The sequence below is a fragment of the Equus przewalskii genome, unplaced genomic scaffold (assembly GCF_037783145.1).
Source record: "Equus przewalskii isolate Varuska unplaced genomic scaffold, EquPr2 contig_7247, whole genome shotgun sequence".
NCBI lineage: Eukaryota > Metazoa > Chordata > Mammalia > Perissodactyla > Equidae > Equus > Equus przewalskii.
Window position 1 is genome coordinate 36,454 of NW_027227986.1, and position 13,335 is coordinate 49,788.

The 13,335-nt window shown below is 37.6% G+C and overlaps 1 protein-coding gene across 1 annotated transcript in view; it reads left to right on the plus strand.

Moving 5' to 3' along the window:
• The window catches only part of LOC103540832 (disintegrin and metalloproteinase domain-containing protein 32-like), a 67,311-nt gene that overhangs the window by 30,301 nt on the left and 23,675 nt on the right, over nucleotides 1–13,335 (plus strand). Inside the window, exon 3 of the mRNA XM_070606850.1 lies at nucleotides 11,629–11,690. Within this exon, the coding sequence (XP_070462951.1) occupies nucleotides 11,629–11,690 (62 nt within the window). The remainder of the gene's footprint in view (nucleotides 1–11,628; nucleotides 11,691–13,335) is intronic.

Genomic DNA, 13,335 nt, shown 5'->3' on the forward strand with positions numbered 1-13,335 from the left:
AACTTTTGATACCCACCCACTTCAGTATCAGAGACCTTTGCTCACTTAGCTCTTCTAGTGGTTATTCTATTTATCAGTATTAAAACCTTTTATGTTTGGAATATATAAGTGGCTTCTGTTTTCTTGACTGAACTCTGACTGACACAAATATTTGTCTAAAGTTAGTCACTATCTCTACCCTCCTCGTTGACCTTGCAATGAATTATAGTTTTTTAAAACTTGAATGGCCCCTACTTATTTTACATATTATTACTTTCTATTATTTTAGATCAGGTTTTTTCAGCCTCAGCACTACTGACATTTTGGGCCAGATCATTCTTTCTTTTGGGGGGCTGTGCTGTGCATTGTGGTTTAGTAGTATTCCTGGCCTATACCCGCTATGTGTCAGTAACATCGTCCCAATCAGTGACAATCAAAATGTCTCCACATATTGCAAAATGACACCTGGGGGGCAAAATTTGTTCCCATTTGCAAACCACTGTTTTAGATCCTCCTTGTTTTTTAAAATCGCTAAATAATAATTATAATAAAAAGTATAAAATATGATCATTTATAACCAATGTTTGTTTGGATTTACTGATGCTTTCCAATTTCTTTGCTTACCATCTCTTCTTACATCTCAGATTTTCCTTCTGGGTTAAATTCCCTTATTTTTGAAGAGATTCCTTGCTATTTCTTTGCTGTGCATCTGTTGGTGATAAACACTTTTTTTTTTTGGTCCCCAAAGTCTTTATTTCACCTTTATTTTTCAGTGATTATTTATGTGGGCACAAAATTCTAAATTAACTCTTTTTTTGCATGTGTCAGGATTTTGAAGATATTTGTCTTCTCGATTCTCTCTTTATTTTTTGAGGAAGATTGGCCCTGAGCTAACATTTGTTGCCAATCCTCCTTTTTGTGCTGAGGAAGACTGGCCCTGAGCTAACATCCATGCCCATCTTCCTCTATTTTATATGTGGGACCCTGCCATAGCATGGCTTGCCAAGCCGTGCCATGTCAACACCCGGGATCTGAACTGGAGAACCCCAGGCCGCCGAAGCGGAACGTATGCACTTAACCACTGCACCACTGGGCTGGCCCTCGATTCTCTTGTTTTGAGATGCCTTTTCAGATTGTTTGTCATTCGTTCTGAGTTTTGTCTTTTTCTTTCTGACTCCTTTTAAAAATCTTTTCTTTGGCTTTGGCTTTTGTACTTTCACTAAAATGTGTTCATTATAGTTTTTCAGAAGGCGATATCATAGAATTCTAAACGTGCTCAGTTATCTGGTTTCTCAGTCCATGGGCTATTTGTAGTAACTTACTAGAGAGGAGTAAGTAGACGGAAGCAAGGTAGAGAACTGCTAAGCACAGTCGCAGTGAGAACGGGAGAAATGGTCCATCATTAAAGGAAGAGACGGATAAACAACTCTTTCTGTCATCTAGTGGTCCGAAAAATGCTTTTGTTGTAGAGTTGTGTTTACACCTGCATTTACTACTTTATAAAGCCTTAGAATCAAGACTGTTCTTTTATGATGGTGTCATTAGTGTTTTATTGCTTGTCATTTCTTATTACTTATCATTATCATTTGTATTTGCTATGTCATCAGTTAAGTGGATAAGCTGATTCCTGATCTTTTGGCTTGTTTTAGGCCTCTAGGGTGAACAAAATGTACAAACTATAAACAGATAGAGTATATATAGTGAGATAGAGTATATATAGTGAGAAAGATAGAGTATATATAGTGAGAAAAGCCACAAAAATTTCTGAGTGTATATATTACCATTTCTTTAGAAATTTACAGTTGTGATTATGATGAGAAGAGCTCTACTATTATTTTTAATCTTGTGTTATGAAACTTTCAGAATACAAACAGTTGAGAGAAGAGTAAAACAAACCGTATGTAACTAGCACCCATCTTCAAAAGTTATAGACATTTTGCCAATCTTTTCTTTTTTGCTGGAGTATCTCAAAGCAAATTTCAGTCGTTTAATCCATAAATACTTTAGCATGCATCTTTAACTGATATAAACATTTTTATATATAACCAATCATACAATTGTCACATCATATCAAAATTAAGAAAAAAATCATTTATATCATCCAATCCTAGTACCTTGTCAAATGTCTCCAATTTTCTAAAAATTTCTTTACATTTAGTTTGACACAGGATCTAAATAAGGCTCAAACACTGTATTTTGTGTTTCTATTTTAAAATTTTATTTCTATAGCTACCCCCCTTTTTTTTGAATGCCATTGATTTATCTTATGGGGTGTCCCCCAGTCTGGCTTTAGCTGATTCCAAACAGGACTTGGAAGTATTCCTGAAAGGATGTTTTGTGGACCATCAGCATCGGGATTACCTAGAAATGCAGATTTTTGGGTCTTACTCTTGGCCTATTGAAGAAGAATCTTTGGGGATAATTTTGATGCTCACTAAAGTTTGACAATCATTGACCTACAGGTTTGATTAGATTTAGCCTCTTTTTGGGTGAGGGACGAAAACAGTGCCTTGGTGGAGTTGAGCACTGCGGATCGTATCGCATGAGCGGTACACGACACAAATGGTTGCACCTCTTTTAACGATGCTAAAGTTGATCGCTGGAAGGTGCTTTTGTCCAATCCTTTAACAGATCCTCCCTCAGCGTTTCTCCTAGTGTTTATTATTCTCCTAATGTTGATCCTTGTTATTGCCCATTTCCATTATTTCATTAGATGTTACAAATAGTGATTTTTAAAATTGTCATTCTTTCTGGATTTTGGCATTGGAATGATCATCTGATTTTTTCTTTAGATAGGTTAATGTAATGAAATATAGTAATGGATTTTCTAAAATGGAATTACATTTGTATTTCCACTTGGTTATTGGATTATGTTTGCCAACATTTTTGTCTGTTTTATTGTACTGAGATTTATAAGTACTTTTAGTCTATGGGGTATTATGTGTGTGTAATCTTGTCAAATTTTGGTATTAAGGTAATACTTAGCTCAAAAAAAGAATTCAAAAAATTTCCTTCTTTTCTATTTAGAATTGCTTTAAGATTATCTGATTTTTAAAGGTCTAGTAGAATTTCTGTATGAAAAAATTTGGCCTCGATAACTTTTGATAGGAGAGTTCTGTTACTACTTTTTGTATGTCTTCTATGGAAATTTATCATGCGCTTGAAAAGGAGGTGAATTCTCTGTTGGGGAGGGGTTTCAAAGTTTGTTATATATCACTCTACCTTTGTTTACTACAAACAACTTCTTTCTTGGACTGAGAGAGATTGGTTAAAATATTTTAATATTAGTTTGTTTCTGTCTGTCTCCTTGCAGCTCTTGTGATTTCTGCTGTAAGTTGTTGCTGTGATACTAGGTGCATAGATATAGTGAGTATTTTAACTTTGTCAATTGCAAACTTTAGCATGATTAAGAAGTCCGTTCTTTTCTCATTTCATGCATTTTTGGCCTGAGTTCTGCCTTGTTTGGTATTAAGTTTGTGATTTCTTCTTCCTTTTTATTTGCATTTGCCTGTTATATCTTTGGCCATCCTTTATTTTTAACCTTTTAGAATCTGTTTAAAATCTGTTGGAAGTATGTCTTTAAATTTAGCATGGAATTAAAATTTACATTGTTAAGTAATCAGAAAATATTTTCCTTTTAATAAGTGATTTAAGCCCATTGGGTTTTATTGATATCAACATTGATTTTTAAATTTCAGTATTTATATATGAATAAACCATATATAATGACATATGTATTATATATTTGCATTACATTTTACTTAAATAACATATATATAAATTTATATATTTATATAATGTGCATTTTGTATTTTATACATTTTATTTACTTTGAAATATCTAAAATATCTATTTTGCATATTTATATACAAATAAATTTATATAATGCATATAACATTATATACTTCATATTTGTATACATTTCTCATGTATATATCTCAATGTTCCTTCAAGTCTTCTGTTATTTCAGGAATGTTTTCTTGAATAATAATTTTAAATATCTGCTCATTTTTGTTAATTTGGCTTACTCTTTTGAGAACTTCAATATGTTAAATCTTCGTTGCTTGTTTTTTCCATTTATTATTTTCTAATTTTTTGTGTTCATGTAGTTTTTCCCCTTTGATTTTTAAAATACTTCTTCCTTCTATTCTCTATTTTTCTTTATTATGCTTTGTGACGTATGGGATTTTGTGTCTAATTTTAATTTCTGAAATAATTTTTTTAATTTCAATTTTTATCCTGAGCTCTGTTATCTCTTATTTCACATTCTCTTCTGTTTAGCCATCTCATATCTATTTCTGTTTTTTGCTGTTGTTTTGTAGCTTTATAGTTATTTTTATTTTGGATTATTTTGCCATATTAGGTGACAGTTTTCACCTGATGTATTGTCATATTTTTCTGGTGTGCCTTCCTCAGATATTTGTAGACTATTCTACTGATTTTTATCATTTCTCTTACAATATCTTTGTATAGGGCGCAATTGCGATCTTTTTCTCTTTCTCATTTCTAAATGATAAGGATTTTTCTGCAGTTTATGATGAGATTTATGTTTCAGTGGTGGGAGGCCAGAATGTCTTTTCTAGCTTTACAGTGTAAGGGTTCCCTTCTTGTGTTTTAAATTAAAGCATTATCAGTATGGGCTCTCTGTATAGGCAGCTCCATATAGCTGAGTTTCTGGAACTCTTTCCCCCAGCAGCTGAACCTTTCGTTTGCCTACATTGTTGCTTGTATTCTACTATGAGCAGGCCCTCTATCCTTCTGAAAGAAAGACTTTGTTGGGTGTTTCCAAGACCCTAGCAGGCTTAGGTCAACCTGCATCTAATCTTCCTATAGACACTTAGTGTGTCTCTGTTTATGGGGTCTTTTTTGCATTTCCTGAAGATTGGGCCGTGTGGAACTATGTCACAGTTTTGCAGGTAACCATGCTTACCGAGGCTTTCCATTTAGTGTGGGCTTCACTCCTTTTGAAAGAATTGGCAATTTCTCTTGTCCTAGGATTTTTCAGAGTATAAGAACTCCCCTCTCTTTTCCCTTCTCCAAACAGCTGATGACGTTGTACAGATCTTCTGGAGGTTCTACTGTTGTCTTTGATTTGCATTCCTCTGCCCCTTCCCCCTGCACCATAATCTTTGGTTTATGAGGATACACTGATGGAGATGTTGATTTTTTTTTTAATATTCTAGTTTCTCTCTTTGATTTTAGAAGGGATTTAGTGATTACACTGTCATCATAATTTTGTCTTGCCTATAGGTCTTTCTGTTATAAAGGGGATTTGTTTATCCTTTCAATTTATCTACAGCAAACACTGCTAGTGTTTTACGCTGATCCTAAGGTACCCCTTTACTGGTTTGCTTGAGTTTTCCCATCATCTAGCTGCGATGGGTGCTACTGCTAATGGCTCACACCTACAGATTTCTTCAGAAGATTGCCTTGGGGTATTGGAGCTACCTCATCCAAAGCTCTAGGGGCCAATGATTGACAAGTGTGAGGATTTACAAACTCTGGTTTCATACCTCAAGGCAGGATAGACTTTGGGGTACAGTTCCTCTTCAGAGCTCCCTTTGGGATCAGGCTGAATCTAGACTTCGCTTGAAACTATATCCATGCTGAACTCTTACCCTTTGCCAATTCTGCTTCCCTCACTCTCCAATAGGTTTCTCCTGAGAGCGCTTCTTCATTAAGTCAGTTGCAAGATAACCCTCCCTTCAGACTCAGCTCCTTGTGAAACCAGCTAAGACAGTTGGTACCAGAAATGGGGTAGTTCTAGGAAGCTGACTTTAAGAATGAGATTCTCGAGTTGGATTATCTACCATTTAGCTGGCAATGAGGACCCTCGTGAAAGGTGGGATGCTGGTGATTTATGACAGGTATAGCAGTGAAATTACTAAGATTTTCAGTTGCAGTGAGCTGTGATGGTAAATAGATGGAATAGATGTTCTGGCTAGCGCAGTAGCTCATGTGCTTGACAGGTACAGGGGAAACGGTAATTGTGAGGATTATGGAATTGATGGCTGTTGCTCAGTATCATTAAGGCATTGAAAAGAGTAAATTACAGGCTCAGGCTACTTAGTCGTTAATTTTAAATGGCGTGTGAATGTCAGGGGACCAGCTTCGTAATGAGCCTCATCTCTTGCAGTTAGAGGACTTATGTTGTTGAAAGCCCAGGGCTTAGTTGTAAGAGTTCCAAAACTTCAGAGGTAAGTGCTACTGATCTTGTCAGTGAGTTTTCAGCATCTCAGGAAGGAGATCAAAAGAAGTTCACACTTGCCTGGGATGGACAACCATTTAAATTCATAGTTTTGCCATATTAATTCTGTTCTCTGTCATAATATAGTCAAAGGAATCTAGATCATCTGGACATTCCATAGAACTTCATGTTGGTCCTCTATACCAATTACATAAAGTTAATAGACATTATAAAAAATGGCAAGTGTTCCAGAAACCCTGGTAAACTATAGCCCCAAGAGGATGAGAGATGCATCCTATAAAGATTCAGGTATCTGATGCATCAATGATATTTTTACGGTCTAGTGGTGAGTGACATGCTGCCACATCCCCTCTAAGATGAAGAATAGATAGTTGCACCTTGTACCTTCTATCACTAAGAAAGAGCCATAGCACTTGATAGGCCTCTTTTGGTTTTGGAGGCAGCATAATTTGCACTTGGGAATACCATTCTCACTCATTTATTAAGTGATTTAGAAGACTGCCAGTTTCAAGGGGAGTCCAAAGTAAGAAAGCTCTACATCAGATACAGGTTACAGTACTGGCATCCCTGCTTCTTGGGCTATATGAACCAGTAGACCCCAAGGCACTGGAAGTATTTATGGTGCAAACAGATGCTGTATGGAGTCTCAGATAAACCCAATAAGAGAGTTCTGCACCAGAACTCTGGACTTCTGGAGCAAGGCCATGTTGTCTTCATCAGAGAACTATACACCATTCAAAAAAGCAGCTCCTGATATACTGCTGGTCTTTGATAGAGACTGAGAATCTGACCATGAGATATTAAATGACTCTGCAACCAGAACTACCCATCACAAACAGGCGCTATTAGATTCACTAAATTGTAAAGTTGGTTAGGCCCAGTGGCAATACATCCGAGACTGAGATTGAGTACGTCTAGAGGGCACAAGTAAGTTTCGTGTCATCACTTATTGTTGCACTAATGCCCCTCTTTTAGCTCACACCTGTGGACTTGTGAGGGGTCTCTATATGCATGTAATGAAAGAAGAAAACATAAACTGAGCTTGGTTCATGAATGAGTTAGCTTGGGATATTGGTACAAACCAAAACTGGATTATTGCTTCACTATCCCTCCTATCAGTGTTGGCCTTTAAAGACAGTGGTTAGGGGACATCCTCCTAATGGGAGAGCTTCAGGTGGTACACCTGATAATCCATTTTTCTTTAAAGAAGGAAATAGGCCAAGTAAAAATATACACAGGTTCATGGGCTGTGGCAAATGATTTTGGGTGTTTTGTCAGGTCCTGGAAGGAGCAAGACTGGAAGACTGGATTGAGGAATCTTGGGAAAAGGCATGTGAATGGACCTTGTGTTGCATGTTAATGCATACCAGAGAGCATGCACTATGGAAGGGTCACAAAACAAACAAATGGATGGATGACGCAGCCAGCAGATGAAGGTCAACCTCTGTCCTTGGCTGTTCCAGTGCTTGCACAAATGGACTCATGGATGAAATAGCTGTGGATGGTAGAGAAGGAGGCTATGCATGAGTCCAACAGCTTAGGCTCTCTTTCACCAAGGGTATAGTTATTGCCACTTCTGAATGTCTGACCTATTAGCAATAGAGATTGATTCTAAGCCCCAGATAATGGTACACTCACTTGAGGAGATCAACCATCTATTCGTTAACATGTTAATTACATCAGACTCTTTCCATTGTTGAAGGGGCAAGGCTTTTTGCTTACTGTTCTTGATACATAGTTTTGGATATGGACTTACTTTTCCTGACCAAAGCAACTTGGCCAGCATCACTCTCTGCAGTGCATTGTCTGGCATGATTATCCAGGGTTTCACCGTATGTCTGATCTATGGACATGGGATCAGATGAAGAGATCCAGTTTATGACAAATAAAGTGTGACAATGGGTGCATGACTGTGAGATCCACTGGTCCCTGCCACATAAGGCACCATCCAGAAGCAACCAGCCTGATAGAGTAATGGATTGGCCTCTTAAAAATGCAGTTAAACTCCAGCTTGGAGACGGTAATTGCAAGGATGAGGTACTACAGAGTGTAGTCTATACATTAAACAGATGGATATTGTCCAAGAACCACAGAGTAGTAGTAGAAGTGCCCCTACTCACCAGCGCTTCCAGTGAACAACTTGAGGGTATTTGATTCCATTACCTACAACCTTATGCCCTGATGATATAAAGGTTCTGGATCCCAGGGGAAGGATGCTTCTACCAGGGAACATAGTAAATCTCCCACTAACCTTAAAACTACAGCTGCCATGTAGTCATTTTTCATTCTTTGTGACAGTAGAACAACAAGCCAAAAAAAAGGAAAGAAAAGAAATTACCATATTTCAGGATAATTTACTGTGATTATCATGAGGAGCTAGGGATGCTGCTGAACAATGGGGTGGAGGGGCAGAAAGGCAAGTGTTTGGCACTCAAGTGATCCACTGAGGCTTTTCTGAAAATTCTCATGCCTAGTTTTAGCTGTAAATGGGAAAATATAGCAAGTATGGCCTGATAAGGGTATGGTAACTGGGGCTTTAGAACCCCGAGGGATGATGAAGGTCTCTGGTTCACCCTATCAGGCTAGCCATCTGGAAGAAGTGATGACTGAGGGTAAGGACAATCTAGAATAGACAGTAGAGCAAGGAGATGATGAGTGTCCATTAGGGCATCAAGATGAATTTCTAGGATAGGGAGGTGGCAGGCACTGTTGGTGTGCCTACAACCCCAAGTCCCTGGCCAGAATTGCTTTATAGGTTCAGTTTGTGTTGTTTGTTCCTGGGCTCTTGAGGTACTATTCCAAGAGTTGGTAATCTTCTCTGGAGAATTGCCTTTTGGCTGTTGAGTTACCTCTCCTGGAGTTGTCTTGGAGTTACTCCCTGACCCCATGCCCCAGGGCAGTCCTTCAGCTGAAGACAGTCGGTACAGGGGATACAAAAGCCCAGCCCCCTTGTCTCAAGGTGGGAAAGACTCTGAGGCACAATTTATACTCTAGAGGTCCCCTAGAGCATCAGGCTAAGGCTAGAATTTCCCTGAAATCGTATCTACTTTAGCTGCATCTTCCTCCCTCTCTTGCTTCTCTCACTCTCTTCCAGGTTCCTCCTGAGAGTGCCCCCTCAATAAAGCACTTGCAAAAGTATCCTTGTTTCAGACTCTGCTTCTAGGGAACCCGGCCTAAGACGCTATCCAACTAGTCCATAGTTTTGTGAAACAGAAGGATAAATTGCCAATGTAGGTCACTGTAAATTCAGATCAATCTACTTCTTCTCAGTCCCCAAATGCTTAAAGATCTACAGGGCTTCCAAACATTTACTAAAATATATTTCGTGAAGGGAGTGATTTTGGAACTGTACGAGCAGGTGATAGGGAAAAGTGTTTTCTGAAACTATTGAAATTATTAGAACACTTTGCAAATAACATTCTGGCAGACTTATTTGAAATATTATATGGGGGAAGTTCCAGAAGGGATAGAATTTCTTGATCATCGAAAGTCTGTTATTAAAAATTAAAACACAAATTTGCCAGTATTGTTCAGTAAATTCTCTTATGACTTTCGTTAATCAACTCCTGTACATTCTTTAAAGATCTAGCTAATTTTCTCTACATAGTCTGCAAATAGAGTGCATTTCATGCTAGTGAAAGGACAGTTAAAGGAAGTGTGTCTGGTACACTAACATCTTAACGATCATTAAGTTTTTGCTTTGAGAAAAATATTCATCCAAGAACAACTTAGGAGAACTTGCTCAGCAGATCCACTTAAAAAAGATGGGGCTGACCAACGGCTTGGTGGTAAGTTCACGAGCTCCACTTAGGCTGCCAGAGGTTCACAGATTCTGATCCTGAGTATGGACCTAGCACTGCTCATCAAGCCATGCTGTGGCAGCAACCCACATAAAATAGAGGAAGATTGGCACAGATGTTAGCTCAGGGCCAATCTTCCTCACATACACACAAAAAAGAAAAAGAGATAAAAATGCTCCAGGGTCTATGTTCAGTTATATTCAGATCAGGCTCACTAAGGGGCTATTTTCTCACCAATGCAAATTTGAACCCCAGGACACGCTGCTGCTTCAGTGTCAGGATTTTCATGTGTGGTATTGCTGTCTTATGTCTCCCATATACCTGTTTTGCTTCTGTCTTCAATTTATTTCTGATTTTACTTTTTAGAAGATAAAGTTTTACAATTTTGGAATAATTTTAGATTTACAGAAAAATTGCAGAGATGCTCCACAGTTCCCGTATATGTTCACTCAGTTTCCCTTAAAGTCAACATCTTATATAACTATGTTGATACATTATATTTGTGAAAACTAAGAAATTAGCATTGATGTATTAATATTAACAAAATTCAGGATTTATTTGGATTTTACCAGTTTTTCCGCTAACGTCCTTGTTCTGTTCCAGGATCCAGTCCAGGATCCTACCTTGCAGTGAGTTGTCCTGTCTCCGCAGTCTGCTTGGCTCTGTTTCTCAGTCTTTCCTTACTTCTTCATGACCTTGACAATTTTAAAGATTATTGGTCAGACATTTTGTAGAGCGTCCTTCAATTTGTATTTCTCTGATGTTTTCTCATGATTAGACTGAGGTTGTGAGTTTTGTGGAAGATTACCACAGAGTTAAATACTGTTCTCATCACATCACAGCAGGGGGCACATGAAAGCAACTTGACTTATCACAGTGACGGTACCTTCCTATTTCAGTTTTGACCGTTCATTAAACCCTTTAACAACCTGCATTATTCTTATTTTGATTTGTATAGTCTTCCTGTTGCTTCTTAGTTTCCCAGATCCTGGAATGCTCATCTTTTCTGTGTTCTGATATTTGTGTCTTTTTGGGCTTTATGTGCTCTAAGTTTTCTTTTCATGATGCTCTAACTCTTGTTTTGCATATGTTCTCTTTTGCTGGATAAAATCTCATCAGTCAGGTTCACTGACCTACTGATGTTACAGCTTATTTCTCTCCATGTTTTAACTTGAGAACAGTAGTGAGAGAGTCAGAAACAATACCAAATTTTGTTCAGTAATCTTCTGTTTGAAAATATAGGAAACGGGCAATACATTTTAGTAAAATGGTTAAAATAAATAATTTTTGTGCCTAGTGGAGTGAACTTCACTGATATTGAATACCTTACTCTCCCAGTGACTCCATCTGGATAGACACTGCAGGACAACACACAGTCTCTCCTTCAGAAGAGTTTAAAATTCAGTGACAAATAGATTTTTAACCCTTAGGTTGGGCTTATTTTTGTGGAAATAGTAAGAATGGCTTATATAATACATTATAATTTTTGATATATTGTTGCAGATTTTAAATCCTACGTAGTCTGAGACATTTTAATCAACAAATTTTAAGCACTGTTTGAAAGGATTAATTGATGTAAAATTGTTGTTTTGCTTCTTCTATTACATTTGTCCTCACTCTCAGTTGTTCTGGACTCTCTAGGAACAGATATCCTATATTATTCCAATAGATGAGAAACCATATACTGTGCACCTTAAGCAAAGGTAATTTTTTATTCTTTAGTTTTCCATTTTATTTTATTTATATGAATTTGTTTACTTATAATAAAAATTGAGTATTAAAAATTACGAATATAGTTGTTATTAACATTTTTAGTTGTTTCAGATGAATAGACGCTCTCCTGTGAATTAATTAAATTTTTGGTCTTAATGCCTCAAGTAGTCTTTTTTTAGGGTGGTTAGGAACGGAAAAAATAGTGACTCACCTCCTGAAGAAAAATCGATACAGTCTTAACTTAGCAGAATCAGCAGGGCCTTTATAATCAGGACAGGATATCACAACAAGAAGTAAACCTGTAACTGACTCTGTCAGTTAGGGTTTATCAGGGAGGCAGGGCCACCAGCAGGGATGTGGAATAAGGGATTTAATGTAGAAAATTAGATCATACACTATTGTGAGAGCTGGCGAAGTTTATGGAAAATAGTACTAGCTATGTGCCATCCTTCAGGGAATTGAGAAAATAATCAAAATAACTTTCCATAGGGTTTCATTCTCTGATGAAAACCCAGTTGAAAAAGCTTGGCTTGGAAGTAATTTGTGACTTTCAAGAGGATAGTTTCAGTTAAATTTTGGGAGTAAAACTAAACTACATGGTATTAGGGAGAGGCAAATTGTGAGAAACCGAAAGTAGTAAGCTTAAATAACTTTTTCAAAACCATTCTAAGACAAAGAAAAAAGAGGAGGCTCAGATGAATGCTTTTAAGAAAGAAGAAATGAATTTTTTTAGCTGAGGAGAAGTTTCTTTTTTCCCTTTTTTTGGGGGGGGGCGAAGGTTAGCTCTGAGCTAACATCTACCACACAATCCTCCTCTTTATGCTGAGGAAGACTGGTCTTGAGCTAACATCCATGCCCATTTTCCTCTACTTTATATGAGAGACGCCTACCACAGCACAGCTTGACAAGCTGTGTGTAGGTCTGCACCTGGGATCCAAACTGGTGAACCCCGGGTGGCCCAAGAGGAATGTGTGAACTTAACCACTGTGCCACCGGGCTGGCCCTGAAGAGAAGTTTCTTAAAAAGAGGTGTGTAAACAGTGATTAATTGTGTAAGATGCCAAAGAATGGCATTGAGTAAAAGAAGAGTTAACCTAATGCTAAATTCTTTTAGACAGAAGGGAAGAAGAATATGGTAAGTAACAACCCAAAGAACTTTTCAAGTATATAAGAGGGAAAATGAGAAAACTCACATTGCATTTGAACATCTTATCAGGACTCTAAACAGTGAAACATTTGGACTGGAGCTTGGGAGATGGATAGAGCATGTGTATATTGTTTTAGGAAATTACCTGCATAATGATTATAACAGCATAAGACAATTAGGAAGCTATTGCAAATAGCTTATATGAGAAATAATGAGAAGCAGAACTATGACTGTGTAGAGGTGGGGACTTCTTTTTTGAGGCATACTGAGGTGGCAGGAAAAAGATTACCTAACAGATTAGAGATAGTGGTGGCAGAGAATTGGTGGGGGCATTGAAAGAGAAGGGGAACAGGTATGAGTCAGGGGAACTATGGGCTCATTTGTGGAGAACTTTGATATGAAGTACTTGTCGGATATCCCAGGAGAAACGTCCAATTGAGAGATTTAGTTTAGAACGTGAGAAAGAGGTGTGGGTTTCAAGGCCGTCTT